We start from the raw sequence: 18616 nt of genomic DNA on the forward strand, positions 1-18616 counted from the left end.
ACAAGTTATGATGCCACGGCACTTTACCCAAGGGCAACAAAGTGAGACTCTGTCACAAAATAAGTAAAATAAAATAAAATAAAATCGGCTTGGTGCCTGTAGCTCAAGCAGCGAGGGTGCCCGTCACATACACTGGAGCTGACCGGTCCGAATCCAGCCTGAGCCTGGGTCAGCCTAACAACGACAACTACAACCAAAAAATACCCAGGGATTGTAGTGAGCACCTGTAATCCTAGCTACTCGGGAGGCTGAGGCAAGAGAATTGCCTAAGCCCAGGAGTTGGAGGTTGCTGTGAGCTGTGATGCCACAGCCGTCTACTGAGGGCAATAAAGTGACATCCTGTCTCTCTTTTTTTTGTGTGTGTGTTTTTTTTGGCTGGGGTTGGGTTTGAACCCGCCACCTCCGGCATACGGGACTGGCACCCTACTCCTTGAGCCACAGGTGCCGCCCAACATCCTGTCTCTTAAAATAAAAGAAAAAATAGTAGTCTTTTGTACCGTCCATACAACTTTCCGAACTCCAATGGCAAGAAGTTATGTAATTCTTTCACATTGCCAAAACCAACAAATTCACACTGGCATAATATCATTAACTAAACTAGCCTTATTCGTATGTCATCAGTTTTTTTGTTTCTTTTTGAGATAGAATCTCACTTTCTTGTCCCCAGTAGAGTGCAATAGTATCATAGCTCACAGCAACCTCAAATGCCTGGGCTCGACCAATTCTCTTGCCTCAGCCTCCCAAGTAGCTAGGACTACAGGCCCCTGCTACAATGCTGGGCTATTTTTTTAGAAACAGGGACTCGCTCTTGCTTAGGCTGGTCTGGAACTCCTGAGCTGATGCAATCCACCTGGCACCTTGGCCTGTCAGAGTGCTAGGATGACAGGTGTGAGCCACCCCATCCGTCATCAGTTTTTGCATGTATTTTGTTTGTGTAAAGAGACAGGGTCTCTCTCTCTGCTGACCAAGTGAAGTGCAGTGGTGCAATCATAGCTCACTGCAGTCTTGAACTTCTGGCCTCAAGTGATCCTCCCATCTTGGCCTCCCTAGCTGCTGGGACTACAAATATGAGCCATGAGGCTCAGCTCATTTTTTGTATGTCTTTATGTATGGTATCTTTATGTCTTTACCTATGACATTTACAGTGACTTCTTATCTTACCACAGACACAGATTTACATCACCACCTCCATATTCAAGATGAAGAACTATTCTGTCATCACAACGACACTCTTGGGTTCCTCCTTTATAGCCCCAGCCTTGCTTTCCATCTTCTGTAGTAAATATGTGTTATGTATTTAAAGTGTTCTCCCTATTGGACAAGCATAGGATATGACCTTCAGATTTAAGCACTTACCTACTTGTCTCTTGCTATCATTTCTGAGTTGCTCATTTTCTGGTCTTGATACTTTATGTACTTCAGCTATCGAAAAAGACATGCAAAATGACAAATCAACTCAGGACACATAATTCAAAACCTTCTGTGAAGTCAGAAATGGGAAAAAACAACCCCAAAGAAAAAAAATGCAAGATGTCCAAAAAACTGACTTTGAGTTTTTCAATCTGAAAGACGGCATAGTCACCAAGTTCATTCATTTTAAGCTTTCTGGGATCATTCACATCATGTAAATCCTTTTAATGAAAATAAGGTGAGCAGAAATTGTTGATTAGTTAATTAACAAACAATAAATAGCTAAAGTTCTACCTCGCCTGTGCTCTTGATTCTCTACTGCTTTTTGGCTGGTAGATGGCAAAGGCCTGGTTGATACAGGGCTCCTTCTCCCAACAGGTGCTGGAGCAGGTAAGTGGGCCGAGGCGGTCTGTACTGCTTGTTCCATGGTTGGGCTTTTTCTCAAAGGGTCTAACTGAGGGCTTGAACGACCTAAAATGTAACCAAAAGGTAAGAAACTACTCTATTGGGGATTTCAAAATAATCCAGACAATAAAAAAAAAAGTCCAGAGTTATTTCTATCCAATTCAAATTGTTAGCACAAAGCATAAATTTGAATTAAACTATTTATTCGACCACAGTGTAAAATGGGTTATCCTTAGTGGGCTGGGTCATTAGATTAGCAAAAAAAAAAAGAAAAGAAAAAATAAATAGTAAACAAAATAAAAATAAAAAACAAAAAAAACCCCAAAACAATACAAAACTCCAAACAAAAAAGCCCACTTCACAACTTTATCCATATTTCTACCTAGGGGAATAAAGTTTAAGTTTTTCAAAAACTGCTGCTTGGTATGAGTTTCCCTAGGAATATCAACAAAATTCAAGTTTTAGGCAGGTGAGATATAGGCCCTCCCCAACAACCACAAGATCATGTTGACTTTATTACTTTTGGTAAATGACTAAAATGACATCTTCATATCTACAGGTTGTTATTTTCATTAAATTTTTGTTACAAGAAAGTGAAGAACCAGAAACTAAGTTAGGTGAAGTACTTTGATATCTTAGGGGCTTAGGTCATTACACATAAAAACTAAAAGACCAGTGCAGCCTTCCCTCTTTCCCAACTGGCCAGAATGCTCATTATTAAACCAACCACAGGCAGGCAGGAGACAAAAAAAAAAAAGAAAGAAAAAAACCTAAAAGACCAGCAAGAAACTCTTTAGATAAATTATACAGTAGCCAGACTGATTCCTGGACTTTTGAAAGATCGCTTGGCAAGTTTTGGCTTAGTATGGGGTTTGTACTTACAGAGTTTAGTTTTCCATTCATGAGATCAAAGGTTGGTCACAATATGAACTGAAGAATGTATCATCAGGTGCTCTCATCATGCTTTTATGTCCCTATGTTTTTGCTGTAAATCTCTATTCAGGTAGCAATGATATCCCATGATATTGTACCAAAATATCATGTTTTGCTTAAATTATGCTCATTTTGCGCAAAAATATCTTCAAATATACTGCAACTGTCACTGATCATCTGTGCACAGGCTCCAAACAATTGTGAACTAACAGGTGAGTGCTGACAACTAATTATTATTATTATTTTTTTTTTGTAGAGACAGAGTCTCACTGTACCGCCCTCGGGTAGAGTGCCGTGGCGTCACACGGCTCACAGCAACCTCTAACTCTTAGGCTTAAGCGATTCTCTTGCCTCAGCCTCCCGAGCAGCTGGGACTACAGGCGCCCGCCACAATGCCCGGCTATTTTTTTTTTTTTGTTGCAGTTTGGCCGGGGCTGGGTTTGAACCCGCCACCCTCGGCATATGGGACCGGCGCCCTACTCACTGAGCCACAGGCGCCGCCCGACAACTAATTATTGCACACCCAAACGCTTCAGGAACAATTTATTAGTAATATTCCCCAAGTTTACAATCATCTAAGCTTTGCAATTACGAATGTGTAATTTCAGCTACTAATGGCAAAGTTACTTCAGCCAAAATAATAAGTTACTATAAAACCTTTTCAGAGGCTCGGTGCCTGTGGCTCAAGCAGCTAAGGCGCCAGCCACATACATCTGAGCTGGCGGGTTCGAATCCAGCCTGGGCCCGCCAACGACAGCTGCAACCAAAAAATAGCCGGGCGTTGTGGCAGGCACCTGTAGTCCCGGCTACTTGAGAGGCAGAGGCAGGAGACTCACTTGACCCCAGGAGTTGGAGGTTGCTGTGAGCTGTGATGCCACAGCACTCTACCCAGGGCGACAGCTTGAGGCTCTGTCTCAAAAAAAATAAATAAATAAATAAAATAAAACCTTTTCAGAATTGTTACTACTAATAGAAGTAGTACACTTTTTTTAAGGATTATAATGGGAAATCATGGTGATTTATATTAAGATGTAGCTATCACTTATGGTGATAAAACATTTGTTAAAAGCTTTTTTTTAGATACAGTCTTACTTTATCACACTCAGTAGAGTGCCGAGGTGTCCCAGCTCACAGCAACTTTCACCTCTCGGGCTTAGGCGATTCTCTTGCCTCAGCCTCCCAAGTAGCTGGAACTATAGGCGCCCACCACAACACCCAGCTATTTTTTTGTTGCAGTTTGGCCGGGGCTGGGTTTGAATCCACCGCCCTCGGTATACAGGGCCAGCGCCCTACTCACTCAGCCACAGGCGCTGCCCTGTTAAAAGTTTTTTTTAAAAGTCCATTGGTATAGTTAATTTTGCAGTTCTATCTTAAATGATCTAAATTTGTAAAACTACTTTACCAAGGATTTATCTGAGAAAATATCCTGTGATCACAAGTATTTCAGAAGAACAAGAGATAGGGCAATCAGAGCAAGGAACAAAATCATGCACTGTGTCCTAAAAAACGTTTTCCTGTTAAAACAGGCCAGTTCCAACATTGTTGTAAACAGGAAAATATGGGTGTATTTAGGAATAAACTTAGATGCTATTTCAGCATAGTAAAAGCAAACTACCTTGAGCTGTTACCATATTCTTACCCAGTTAAGATTTTTGGTGTTTTTCTTTTTGAGACAGAGCCTCACTTGTTGCCCTGCATAGAGTGCTGTGCTGTCACAGCTCACGGCAACCTCAAACTCTTGGGCTCAGTGATTCTCTTGTCTCAGCCTTCTGAGTAGCTGGGACTACAAGGCACCCACCACAATGTCTAGCTATTATTTTAGATGAGGTGTCGCTCTGGCCCAGTCTTATCTTGAACCAGATTGCAAGCTTGGGCAATCCTCCCAAGTGCTAGGGTTATAGCTGTGAGCCACCACACCTGGCCGATTCTAGGTATTCTTAATTTTATGAAATTTAGAAATTTCAGTTGGTAAAAATTAAATTCAAACTCTCAGGCCTTTTCTGCCATAACTTTATGTAAATATACCTCTAACTTTCAATTTATACTTAAAAAATTTTAATATTTTCCTTTTGGCCGGAGACGCCATCTTCCAGTAATTCACCAAAATGACAAACACAAAGGGAAAGAGGAGAGGCACCGATACATGTTCTCTAGGCCTTTTAGAAAACATGGAGTTGTTCCTTTGGCCACATAATATGCGAATCTACAAGAAAGGCGATATTGTAGACATCAAGGGAATGGGTACTGTTCAAAAAGGCACGCCACACAAATGTCACCATGGCAAAACTGGAAGAGTCTACAATGTTACCCAGCATGCTGTTAGCATTGTTGTAAACAAACAAGGGCAAAATCCTCGCGAAGAGGATTAATGTTCGTACTGAGCATATTAAGCACTCTAAGAGCCGAGACAGCTTCCTAAAACGTGTAAAGGAAAATGATCAGAAAAAGAAGGAAGCCAAAGAGAAAGTACCTGGGTTCAACTGAAGCGCCAGCCTGTGCCACCCAGAGAAGCCCACTTTGTGAGAACTAACGGAAAGGAGCCTGAGCTCCTGGAACCCATTCCCTATGAATTCATGACATAATAAGAATATAACATAGCACACAGGAGTACTAGTGGACCCATGTTTTTAGGCACTAGAACCTATTTATTGCCCATGAGCTCATGGCATAATATGTGTCCAGCATAGCACACAGGATAACCAACAGTCCCCATGTAGCAGTGATACAAGGTGCTGGAACCTATTTCCAATGAATTCAAAAGTCAATCAACACTTTGTCACATTCAATGGCAAGGTGCCTCCCGGAGCTACTGGAACCTCTTCTCCTATGAATTCGTGGCATGGTAGATACAAATAATAGCATAAAAATGTTTCTTGTTCATTCACTACAAGTGTGTTTTTCCCCCCCTTTAAAGTAAATTTTAATGTGTCCTAAAAAAAAAAATTAATATTTTAATCTGTTTAAAATTATTTTGTTTAGTGTTCAATAGGAGATAAGGAAACTAGAGTTATTTTTCCTAAATGATGAGACAATTGTCTGTCCCAACATCATTTATTGGAAGAGTCAGCCTTTTTCTACTACTTTAGAAATAAAATCTTGGGTGGTGCCTGTGGCTCAGTGGGTAGGGGGGGCCAGCCCCTTATTTCGAGGGTGGTGGGTTCAAAACTGGCCCTGGCCAAACTGCAACAAAAAAATAGCTGAGCATTGTGGCAGGCGCCTGTAGTCCCAGCTACTCAGGAGGCTGAGGCAAGAGAATTGCCTAAGCCCAGGAATTGGAGGTTGCTGAGGCTGAGGGCTGTAAAATGAGACTGTCTCTACAAAAATAATAATAATAAAATCTTTATCATCTATTACATTTTAATTTAAATTTGGATCTGTTTCTGACTTCTATTTTGTTTCATTCATCTCTATATTCCTGTACCACTTTATTTTATGTATATGTCATTATCAAATAGGTATACTCATTACTTTTTTTTTGAGACAGAGCCTCAAGCTGTCGCCCTGGGTAAAGTGCCGCGGCATCACAGCTCACAGCAACCTCCAACTCTTGGGCTCAAGCGATTCTCCTGCCTCCACCTCCCAAGTAGCTGGGACTACAGGCGCCAGCCACAACACCCGGCCAGTTACTTTTATTTTTTAAGTGTGAGTCCAGCTGCATTTCCATGTTTGTTTATGTGACAGGATAGTTTATTGACAAGGAGAAAGATTGATAAGCAAGAGGGAGAACATCTGGCAGCAGAGGTGGGGATCCAAGTGTGAAGTCCCATTTCCCCTAGGCTTCAGTCTAGGGTAGGGGTCCTCAAACTTTTTAAACGGGGGGCCAGTTCACTGTCCCTCAGACCATTGCAGGGCCAGACTATAGTTAAAAAAAACAAACTATGAACAAATTCCTATGCACACTGCACATACCTTATTTTGAAGTAAAAAAACAAAACGGGAAGAAATATAATCACACTGCCTCATGTGGCCTGCGGGCCGCAGTTTGAGGACCCCTGGACTCTAGGGGGTTTAACGTGCTTTTCCTGTCCTTGATTTCTTTCTTTTTTTTTTGGTTTTTGGCCGGGGCTAGGTTTGAACCCGCCACCTCCGGCATATGGAACTGGCGCCCTACTCCTTGAGCCACAGGCGCCACCCTGATTTATTTCTTAAAGGGACATTTATTCCTTTTCTAAATTTTTTTTTTTTTTTTTTACAGACAGAGTCTCACTTTATCGCCCTCAGTAGAGTGCCCTGGCATCATAGCTCACAACTTCCAGCTCTTGGGCTTAGGTGATTTTTCTTGCCTCAGCCTCCTGAATAGCTGGGACCACAGGCACCTGCCACAAAGGCTGGCTATTTTTTTAATGCAGTTTGGCTGGGGCTGGGTTTGAACCTACCACCCTCAGTATATGGGGCCAGCGCCCTACCCACTGAACCATAGGCACTGCCCCTCCTTTTCTAATTATAGTAAATCCAGGTAGAAGAGAATGATGTTAGTTAGTAGTTAGGAACAAATGCGGGGTTTGGCCATTAAAAATTATTTACAGGGGCGGCGCCTGTGGCTCAGTCCGTAAGGCGCCGGCCCCATATACCGAGGGTGACGGGTTCAAACCCGGCCCCGGCCAAACTGCAACCAAAAAATAGCCGGGCGTTGTGGCGGGCGCCTGTAGTCCCAGCTACTCGGGAGGTTGAGGCAAGAGAATCGCTTAAGCCCAGGAGTTGGAGGTTGCTGTGAGCTGTGTGAAGCCACGGCACTCTACCGAGGGCCATAAAGTGAGACTCTGTCTCTACAAAAAAAAAAAAAAAATTATTTACAACAATGGGAGGGAAAAAAACCAAGAAGTTGTTTCACATTACAGACCACCACCCTTACCCCGAAGCCTAATACTTGCTCTAAAAAGAGACACAGTTGATTCACAAGCTAGAGGTTTAAACTTGAGTAAGAAATTTAGTGGGGCACTGTTCTCCCCAGGCCAGGTGTCACTAGGCACACCACAGACTAAAAACTCGACAGGGGAAAAGGCTAAACATTCAAAGTTTGGGAGTATAAGCACCCCACTTTTGGCTCCAAAATTTGGGGTGCAGGGTAAACAAGACCTACTTGAAAAAGAATTGGGGGGCGCCGCCTGTGGCTCAAAGGAGTAGGGGGCCGGCCCCGTATGTCGGAGGTGGTGGGTTCAAACCAAGCCCCGGCTAAAAACTGCAAAAAAAGGGCATCTACCCAGAAGGAAAGGAAGGAAAAAAATCCTTTTATCATAAGGACACTTGCACTACACCATTTACTGCAGCTCAATTTACAATCACCAAAATGTGGAAACAGACTAAATGCTCACCAACCCAGGAGTGGATTAACAAGCTGTGGTATATATACACCATGGAATACTATTCAGCCATTAAAAAATGGAGACTTTACAACTTTGTATTAACTTGGATGCAAGTTCTTAGTAAAGCATCACAAGAATGGAGAAGCATGAATCCTATGTACTCAGTTATGATATGAGGACAATTAATGACATGGTGGGGGTAGGGGAAGGGGAGAGCAGAGAGAGAAAGGAGGAGGAAGGGGTGGGGAAAAGAAGAGCAGAGAGAGGGAAGGAGGGAGGGGGATGGGGCCTTGGTGTGTGCCACACCTTTTGGGGGGCAAGACTCGATTATAAGATAACCAGTGTAACCTGGTTTCTTGTACCCTTAATGAATCCCCAACAATAAAAAAAAAACAAAGAATTGGGGAAAAAAATCAAGGATTGCCTTCTCCAGGGGCTAGGCAGGGAGGGAGGGAGGGCCAGGACCATTTCACATCATTAACCTAACTTGAGAAGCTGTTAAGGGCCATCTTCAACTGGCCTTAAGGAGATGGTGAGAGAATCCACAGAAGGGACAGGAGAGAGAACGTGGCTGGGAGGGGGGAAACGCCCCCTTTCTGGGCACCGCCCTTGTTGCTGTAGGCACCACTCTCTCCCTGCTCCTGTAGTGACCTCCTAAGGACAACACAATTTTTGCAGCTTAGAGGTCACCCGTCTGCCCCCACCCAGTTACTCATTCTGCTCAGCGCTGGCAAGTGTGGGCCGAATCTTCAGCCACAAGGGAGTGGACAGCTCTGCAGCCTGGGGCCCTGCCTTTTCTTCTGAGTCTCCCCTGGAGGTAACACTGGCCTCTGCCCCTTGTCCTGGGACTCCTTGATCTAGGGAGTGTCAATGGCCTTCCCTTCCTGGGCACTGCCCTTGCCCTGCAGACACCAATCTCCCCCTGCTCCTGCTCTTCCTCTGTGATCAGGCACAGAATAATCACCTCCATCCTCCTGATTTCTCTTGAAGGACAGGCCACCCAATTTAAAAATATTCTTCAAAGAGGGCGGCGCCTGTGGCTCAGTGAGTAGGGCGCTGGCCCCATATGCCGAGGGTGGCGGGTTCAAACCCAGCTCCGGCCAAACTGCAACAACAACAAAAAAAATAGCCGGGTGTTGTGGCGGGCACCTGTAGTCCCAGCTGCTCGGGAGGCTGAGGCAAGAGAATCGCCTAAGCCCAAGAGCTGGAGGTTGCTGTGAGCCGTGTGACGCCACGGCACTCTACCCGAGGGTGGTACAGTGAGACTCTGTCTCTACAAAAAAAAAAAATATTCTTCAAAGAGAATTTCTTTTTCTTGAAGGTCTTCTTATGGGGGGCCTCATCCTTTGCCTCGGTGCCCTTACTAGAGAGTGCTGACTTAATGGCATTGCTGGTGGCCCCTGCTGCCTTTATCTGTTCTGGTCATGGAGGGCGATTCCCGAGGCCAGGGGAACAGTTGGACAGGGTGGGCTGAACTGGAGGAGAGGTGGGGCTACTGCTTGAGAGGGAGGGGTATGAGTGTGTAGGGAATCAGTCTGCACCACTGCTCTGCAAATGAACTGCTAGCCATCCCATGCCAGAATGCCTCCATGTTGATTTTTAAAATCATCTTTCTGTTTTGTTAAGTTCTCCTACTATTCCATTTGTACTGGCTGAAGGGGCAATAAATTTAATTAATATGAGAAAGTGTTCTCAATACTGAGTCTTTTATCTAGGAACAAGGCACATTTCTCCCCATTATATGTGACCTCCTTTATGTTATGCATTTCTCATCACAAAAGTTGTTCCTATTTCTTATTATGGTATGTATTTTGTATCTACTTTCTTTTTTGCATTGTGAACATCCTCTTTTATCCCCAACACATAATCAATGGATTAAGTTTTAGGACAACTATTGACTTTTGTATATTTACTTTATATATTAGCTATGCCTGACTTAAGTTCCTTATGAATTCTACATTTTTTGGTGAATTCTCAATTTCAAGTACAAATTCACAGCACTGACAAATAATGCTAATTTCAATATTAATTTCTCTTCAAGTATTCATGACTTAACTAAAAATTCCAGAATAATGCTGAGTGACAGCAGGTACCCTTATTTGTGATTTTAGTAAGAATCCGTCTGTTGCTTCAATCCTAAATTTGATGTTGGTGCGTCCTTATGCATTAGGCATGATGCTAAAGGCACTACGTATGTAAGCCTGCTAACCTACCAGGAAAGCCTCACTTTATAGTTTAGGAAATGGATACTTAGATTAAGTTATGCCTCAGCGCTGGTAGCACAGTGGTTATAGCGCCAGCACATACACCGAGGGTGGCAGGTTTGAACCTGGCCAGGGCCAGCTAAACGACAACTGCAACAAAAACTAGCTGGGTGTTGTGGCGGGTGCCTATAGTCCCAGCTACTTGGGAGGCTGAGACAAGAGAATCACTTGAGCCCAAGCGTTTGAGGTTGCTGTGAGCTGTGATGCCACAGCACTCTACCAAGGGTGACATAGTGAAACTCTGTCTCAAAAATAAAAGAAAAAACAAAAAAGACAATATACACACCACTACTTACATTAGGATAGAAATAAATCTGAATAAATACACACCATGTAAATAAATTTCTGGGTAGTGAGATGAATGGGTATATATATATATATTTTTGAGACAGCCTCAAGCTGTTGTCCTGGGTTGAGTGATGTCTCATCACAGCTCACAGTAATCTCCAACTCCTGGGCTTAAGTGATTCTCTTGCCTCAGCCTCTGGAGTAGCTGGGATTGTAGGGGCCTGCCACAATGCCTGGCTATTTTTTGGTTGCAGCAATCATTGTTGTTCGGCAGGCCCGGGCTGGATTCAAACCCACCAGCTCTGGTGTATGTGGCTGGTGCCTTAGCTGCTTGAGCCACAGGCCTTTATTTTGTTTTTTGAGACAGAGTCTCAAGCTGTCACCCTGACTCTGTGGTGTCATAGCTCACAACAACTTCAAACCCTTGGGATTCAATGATTCTCTTGCTTTAGCTTCCCAAGCAGCTGGGACTACAGGCACCTGCCATAATGCCTGGCTATTTTTCAGTTGTAGTTGTCATTGTTTGGCAGTCATGGGCTGGATTTGAACCTACCAGCTCTGATATATGTGGCTGGTGCCCTAGCCACTGAGCTACAGGCATCGAGCCAGATTATAGGTACTTTTATTTTCTTCCTTTTGCTTTATATATATATATATATATATATATGTATGTATATTCCTTTTTTTTTTTTTTTGAGACAGAGTTTCACTATGTTGCCCTTGGTAGAGTGCTCTGGCATCATAGCTCACAGCAACCTCCAACTCTTGGGCTTAAGCGATTCTCTTGCCTCAGCCTCCCAAGTAGCTGGGAATACAGGTGCCCACCACAACACCCAGCTATTTTTTGTTGCAGTTTGTCATTGTTTAGCAGGCCCAGGCCAGGTTGGAACCCGCCAGCCTTGGTGCATGTGGCCGGCGCTGTAACCACTAAGTTATGGGTCCCAAGCCATGCTTACAACTATATTTTGAACTCATCTATAATAAATCTTTTCAATGTTTAAAAATTAAGATTTTTATCTTAATTAGTAAGTTTATTGTCTTTGTCTGGAAAAGCCTCACATCAAGTTGCTGTTTGGCTTAGCTGTTGGTAGCCCATTCCTGAGCTCTAAGGAAGCTTGCCTTCTTTTCAGCTACCCAATCTTTCTTCTGAGCAAGGAACATTTCCATCTCTTCCTTTTAACATTGCTCTTGGGCTTCTTCTCATAGACTGGATTATCTCATACAGTAGCATGCCCTTTCTTTATACATCTTCTCCATCATGTCTGGGGTAACATTGTTCTTTATGCACTGGGAGAACTGTTTCTTGTAAGCATCTTCATCTTTTTCCATTAGATAACATATATAATCTGCAACATTCTGACCCACAGTATACTTCCAATGTGCATTAAATTCCTTGCTTTCAGAATCATAACCAGGGAACTGTTTGGTACTGTGAGGGATAGATAAGCCTCTATCCACAGCTTCCTTTAGGGCCCCCAAAACTTTACTGCTACTGGTAGTTCTGGCAAGGCCTGAATCTCAATAGCACATAAAAGCACTAGGCTGGCTATCAATGTTTTTCACATTGTATTTATCTCCAGCCACCTCCACATGGCCATCACAGACCTTGTCCATGACAAACTTATTGAGAAACCCGTAGGACAGCTGCAGTCCAGTACAATATGCTGCAGTGTAATTTCTCAGGCCAACCTTCACATCATTATTTTGGTAGTTCGTGTGCACAAGCTGCAAAAATTATCAGATACAAGCAATCTGGCAAATGGTATCTCTGATAGTTACACAAACTATCATTCTGTATTTGGGTGTGTTGTACTTATTTTTATCCTGTATCACCAAGCATTTCTGAGCATAGCTTTCAGTTTTGCCCTCTCATCGCCTTCTATATTTCACTTGGTATCTCTTACAAGTACGCTTTGTTCTCGACAACTGTAACAAACCCCATCCTGCGGAATAGACCTGCATTCACAGCCCCACACAGATTTGCAGGCACCACAGGATGGGGGTTGGGAATGGGGGCTATTTCAAAATATCTTAAGTAAACTTTATAGGATTATCATGTTTAGCACTGGCTTGATTTCTACCTTCAACAGCTTTTTAAAATATTGCCCTGGGATTACAGCATCTTTTTGCAATGACTTTGTTACTTTTTCTAAAAGGAAACATCTAAAATAAACCCACATAAAGAAGTTAAACCAGTGATACCCTTGTTAGCAACAGATGGAAACGGATATGGAATCTTGTGACTACTGAAGGTTGTAAGACTGGCTGGTAGAAAAATCAGAATTTAAAAAATGAAACAGGATTCTTTAAGAAACTGATTAAAACGCACATCCCTAGGCTCTGGGGATTCTGATATAGGCCTCAGTGAGGATCTAAAGTTTTTAAGAAGCATGCTCGGCACCCATAGCTCAGTAAGGAGGGCATGGGCCACATACATCGAGGCTGGCAGGTTCGAGCCCGGCCCAGGCCTGCTACACAACTGCAACCAAAAAATAGCCGGGCATTGGAGCGGAAGCCTATAGTCCCCGCCACTCGGGAGGCTGAGGCAAGAGAATCACTTAAGCCCAAGAGTCTGAGGTTGCTGTGAGCTGTGATGCCATAGCATTCTACCGATGGCAACATAGTAAGACTCTGTCTCAAAAAGAAAAAAAATGCTCAGATAATTCAGTTGTGGGTAGTCCACACTGGGAACCACTGCTCTACATCCTGTGAGGATGGGAGGTAGGGAAGATGCAACAGCATAATGAATAGTTTGTTTTCTTTCTAATTCTTCTAGGGTAACTCATTTTCTTTTTTTTGTTTTTTTTTGGCTAGGGCTGGGTTTGAACCCACCATCTCCGGCATATGGGACCAGCGCCCTACTCCTTGAGCCACAGGCACTGCCTGGGTAACTCATTTTCAATGTTGAGTCTTCGACTGATGAATTTGAGTGTTATATGCGAATTTAATAATTGCTTTGCAAAAAACAAACAAAAAATCAAACTTAAACAATGCCTACCATTTCAGTTTTATGACCTAAGAACTGCAGAAAAGTCTAAACAGTGGGCATCAATCAATAAAATATTTATTGTAATACAGCAACTGGGAGAAAAACCTCCATCAAATAGAAATTCCATAAGTGATTTACAAACTGTTAAGAGTTCTTAAATTCAGAGAAAGGTAAAACCACTATAGGAGTCTAGAATGGAATTACTTGAGGGGAAAAAAAAAAAAAACCTTACCTTGAGATAACTGTGTTTTTAGAGATCTCGTATCCTGTGCAAAGGTGGAGCCCACCGCACTACTTTGGGATAAGGTGCCACTGTTTGATGTTTCTGTTCCAAAGGAGGTCAAGGAGCTTCCAGCTTGAAGGGATTTTTTTTTTTAATGATAAAAATTTAGAAAAAAAAATTATTTTACATCGTTCAATTATATAAGGCAATATGGCATTTTAATAAAGATAATGACTATCTGCCCCACAACACTTACACAAATTAGTAATCTTAGAAAGCAATTAAAGAGTATTGAACAGGCTCGGTATCTACAGTTCAAGCGGCTAGGGCGCCAGCTACATACACCAGAGCTGGCAGGTTCGAATCCAGCCCAGGCCTGGCAAACAATGACAACTACAACCAAAAAATAGCCAGGCATTGTGGGGTGCCTATAGTCCCAGCTGCTTGGGAGGCTGAGGCAAGAGGATAGCTTAAGCCCAAGAGTTTGAGGTTGGTATGAGCTGTAACGCCACGGCACTCTACCAAAGGTGACAGCTTCAGACTCTGTCAAAAAAAAAAAAAAAAAAAAAAAGTATCGAACAGAACAATAGTTTGGGGCGGCGCCTGTGGCTCAGTCGGCTGGCCCCATATACCAATGGTGATGGGTTCAAACCCGGCCCCGGCCAAACTGCAACCAAAAAATAGCCGGGCGTTGTGAAGGCGCCTGTAGTCCCAGCTACTTGGGAGGCTAAGGCAAGAGAGTCGCCTAAGCCCAGGAATTGGAGGTTGCTGTGAGCTGTGTGAGGCCATAATGTGAAACTCTGTCTCTACAAAAAAAAAAAGAACAATAGTTTGAGAAATCTATTAGTGATAATAGGGGGGAAAGCTAGTATATTAATAGTCCAGTATTCTTGGATGCAAACAATTTTTATGACAGATGTACTATTCTTTTTCAGAATGGCTAGCCTCTACTGCTAATATTTTATTTTTTTATTTTTTTGTAGAGACAGAGTCTCACTTTATGGCCCTCGGTAGAGTGCCGTGGCGTCACACGGCTCACAGCAACCTCCAGCTCTTGGGCTTAGGCGATTCTCTTGCCTCAGCCTCCCGAGCAGCTGGGACTACAGGTGCCCGCCACAACACCCGGCTATTTTTTTGTTGCAGTTTGGCTGGGGCTGGGTTTAAACCCGCCACCCTCGGCATATGGGGCCGGCGCCCTACTCACTGAGCCACGGGCGCCGCCCGTTCCTTTGTTTTAATCCTTGCCGTAGAATTGAGTTAAATATTTGGTCAATTTTGTTTCTTTTTGATACAGAGTCTCACTTTGTTGCCCTCAGTAGGGTTCCAAGACATCACAGCTCACAGCAAGGTCAAACTTTTGGGTTTAAGCAATTCTCTTGCCTCAGCCTATGAATCCTTTTTCTGATTGAAGTAGTAAGCTTTTATTGACAAATGTTCAATGGGAACACAGAAATCTTGTTTTTTTGTTTTTTTTTTTTGGGCCTCTGTTACCCAGGCTAAAGTGTAGAGGCACAAAAAAATAGTATATAGCTTCCGCACCTGTAGCTCAGAGGCTAGCATGCTGGCCACGTACACTGGGGCAGGCGGGTTCGAACCCAGCCCAGTCTGCTGAACAACAGTGACAATAAAAACAAAAAATAGCCAGCTGAGTCTTTTTTATTTTCTTTTTTTTGAGACAGAGCCTCAAGCTGTCGCCCTGGGTAGAGCACTGTGGCCATGATAGCGTACAGCAATCTCCAACTCCTGGGCTTAAGAGATTCTCTTGCCTCAGCCTGTAGTCTGAGTGGGTGCCTGTAGTTCCAGCTATGTGGGAGGCTGAGGCAAGAGAATCGCTTAAGCCTAAGAGTTTGAGGTTGCTGTGAGCTGTAACACCACAGCACTCTACCAAGGGCAACAAAGTGAGGCTGTCTCAAAAAATAAATAAATAAAAAGTATATAAAAGTTTAAATGTGAAGAAAAAAAATTCCCATCAAATAGCAATAGTGTAATTCTGATTCATTTAAACTTTCTTTTCTTTCTTTTTTTTTTTTTTGCAGTTTTTGGCCAGGGCTGGGTTTGAACCCGCCACCTCTGGCATATGGGGCCAGCACCCTACTCCAATGAGCCACAAGACTGCCCCTAAACTTTCTTTTAAAATCAGAATACAGGGACCAACAATGAAAAAAGGTTACTTTGTGACAACACAAACTATATCTGAGTTAATTCCTTTTCTAAAAATCACATGCCACCATGATCAGTGCTATAGTTTTCCTCCTTTTCACGTGGCAACTTCTTTTAAGACACAGTCCCACTTTGTTGCCCTAAATAGTACAGTGACATCATCATAGTTTACTAAAACCTCAAACTTGTGGCTCACGTGAACCTCCTGCCTCAGCCTCCAGAGTAGTTGAGATTACAGGTGCCAGCTACTATGTCTGGGTAATTTTTTCCTTTAGTAGAGACAGGGTCTCATTCTTGCTCAGGCTGATCTTGAATTCCTGAGCGCAAGTGATTCTCCCATGCTGGCTTCCCAGAGTCGTAGAATTACAGGTATGAGCCACCAGGTCTGGCCGCATGTGGTAACTACTGCTACTACTTTTTTTTTTTCTTCTGAGACAAGTCTCACTCTGTGGCCCAGGCTAGAGTGAGGTAACATCATCGTAGTTCACTGCAACCTTAGACTTCTGGGCTCAATTGTCCCTCCTGTCTCAGCCTCCTAAGCAGCTACGAAAACAGCTGCATGCCACCACACCAGTCTTAATTTTTCTATTTTTTATGCAAACTGTATCTCTCTTGGGTCTCAAATTCCTGACCTCAAGCAATCCTCCTCCCTCAGCCTCCCAAAGTGCTAGGATCACAGGCATAAGCCACTATGCCTGACTGCAACTTCTAATATATGGTTTTGTAATAAGCCACTCTACCAATTATCCTAATCAGTATGGAAAGCAATCAATCAAAAATAATCTGACACTGCAAAAATTATTCTACTAACATGGAAAACACCAGCAAAACCCTCTACTGTTGACATCCAAAGAACAATAAACCAGCAATAATACTGAAGTTAGATAAAAGATTTATAAAAGCATTTCACTACCAGAAAAACTGTGAGTAAAGGGGCAGATGTTGAAAAATGGCAGAAACAGTAGTTGATACCATGTGCTAGATCCTGTTCAAATCTCTACACAAGCCGTATAAACTTCACAGTAACACAGAAGTGCAATAATGACTCCAATGTTAGTCAACTATTAATTCAGTGAAAGAAATCTCAAAAAGGATAATATAATTTACAACCATTCCCTATTTGAATTCTCAGGATTTAGCTAACAGTAATAGCTAACATAGGGTATATCTTTTTTTTTTTTTTTTTTTTTTTTTGGTTTTTGGCCGGGGCTGGATTTGAACCCGCCACCTCCGGCATATGGGACCGGCGCCCTACCCCTTGAGCCACAGGCGCCGCCCAACATAGGGTATATCTTGAATTAACATGTATCATAACAACTTCCTACCTAGATGAACATATCAGGAGATGTATGAACCAAAATTGCAGTCTATTTCACTAAAATAAGTATAAAATGAATTCAATATTTAAAGTTTTTAATTTTGAAAAATAAATCTATGTTTAAATTGAAAGTATAGAAGGAAGGGCGGCGCCTGTGGCTCAGTGAGTAGGGCGCCGGCCCCATATGCCGAGGGTGGCGGGTTGGAACCCAGCCCCGGCCAAACTGCAACAACAACAACAACAAAAAAAAAATAGCTGGGCGTTGTGGCGGGCGCCTGTAGTCCCAGCTGCTCGGGAGGCTGAGGCAAGAGAATCGCGTAAGCCCAAGAGTTAGAGGTTGCTGTGAGCCGTGTGACGCCACGGCACTCTACCCGAGGGCGGTACAGTGAGACTCTGTCTCTACAAAAAAAAAAAAAAAAGAAAGTATAGAAGGAATACCAATATATGTTTAGTTTAGACTAATCAACTGCTAACATCTTGCCATTTCTTTTTTATTTAGAGATAGGTTCTTGGTATGTTGCCCAGGATAGCCTTAAGCAATTCTCCCACCTCAGCCTCCAAAGTAGCTTAGACTATAGGCCAGCTACTACACCAGGCTCTCCATTTCTTTTATTCTTTTTTTTTTTTTTTTGCAATTTGGCCGAGGCTGGGTTCGAATCTACTACCCTCGGTATATAGGGCTAGCGCCCTATCACTAAGCCACAGGTGCCACCCAGGCTCTCCATTTCTTTATGCGTTAGTATGCACACTTCTCTTTTGCTCAGACAAGCAAGTTGGTCTTCTGCTCCCCCTGCCTTTTTTTCAGACAGAGTCTCAAGCTGTCGACCCGGGTAGAGTGCCATGGTGTCATAGTTCACAGTAACCTCCAACTTGGGTTCAAGATGGGGGGTCGTCTCACTTTTGCTCAGGCTTGTCTTGATCTCATGAGTTCAGGCAATCTACTCGCCTCTGCCTCCCAGAGGGCTGGGATTACTGGTCTTTTACCTTTAAATACTTCAAACCCATCTCCCCAAACAAGAACACTATCCTAATATGGTTAACTACAACACCATTATCATACCTAAGAAAACCATCAAACATTAGTCTATACTCACAGGTCCTCAGTAGTCCCTAAAATGTTACTTATCTCAACTTTTTTAAAGCCCAGAATCCAATCACATATTACATTTCAATGTTCTTCCTCTTCAGCGTCCCCAACCTTAAACAGTTCTGCTGCCTGTTTTTCATAACATTGAACCTTCTGAAGAGTTTGGATAACTGTCTTGCAGAACATCCTACCTTCTGGTAATTGGATATACCTTGGTTTTAAAAAAAGCTATTCTG

General features: G+C 43.0%; 1 protein-coding gene and 1 pseudogene across 8 annotated transcripts in view; both read right to left on the reverse strand.

The window, feature by feature from the left end:
- LSM14A (LSM14A mRNA processing body assembly factor) overlaps window positions 1-18616 on the reverse strand; it is a 60507-nt gene that overhangs the window by 13600 nt on the left and 28291 nt on the right. For 3 of the 8 annotated variants that reach the window (XM_053608253.1, XM_053608254.1, XM_053608252.1), the window contains exons 4-6: window positions 13825-13947; window positions 1705-1881; window positions 1357-1422 (exon numbers count right to left, since the gene is read on the reverse strand). In XM_053608253.1, the coding sequence (XP_053464228.1) occupies window positions 1357-1422; window positions 1705-1881; window positions 13825-13947 (366 nt within the window). The remainder of the gene's footprint in view (window positions 1-1356; window positions 1423-1704; window positions 1882-13824; window positions 13948-18616) is intronic. The other 5 variants (XM_053608257.1, XM_053608258.1, XM_053608255.1 and 2 more) reach the window with 2 other exon arrangements.
- On the reverse strand, window positions 11128-13181 carry LOC128597696 (60S ribosomal protein L5-like; annotated as a pseudogene).

Source organism: Nycticebus coucang, chromosome 10 (genome assembly GCF_027406575.1).
Source record: "Nycticebus coucang isolate mNycCou1 chromosome 10, mNycCou1.pri, whole genome shotgun sequence".
Classification (NCBI taxonomy): Eukaryota; Metazoa; Chordata; class Mammalia; order Primates; family Lorisidae; genus Nycticebus; species Nycticebus coucang.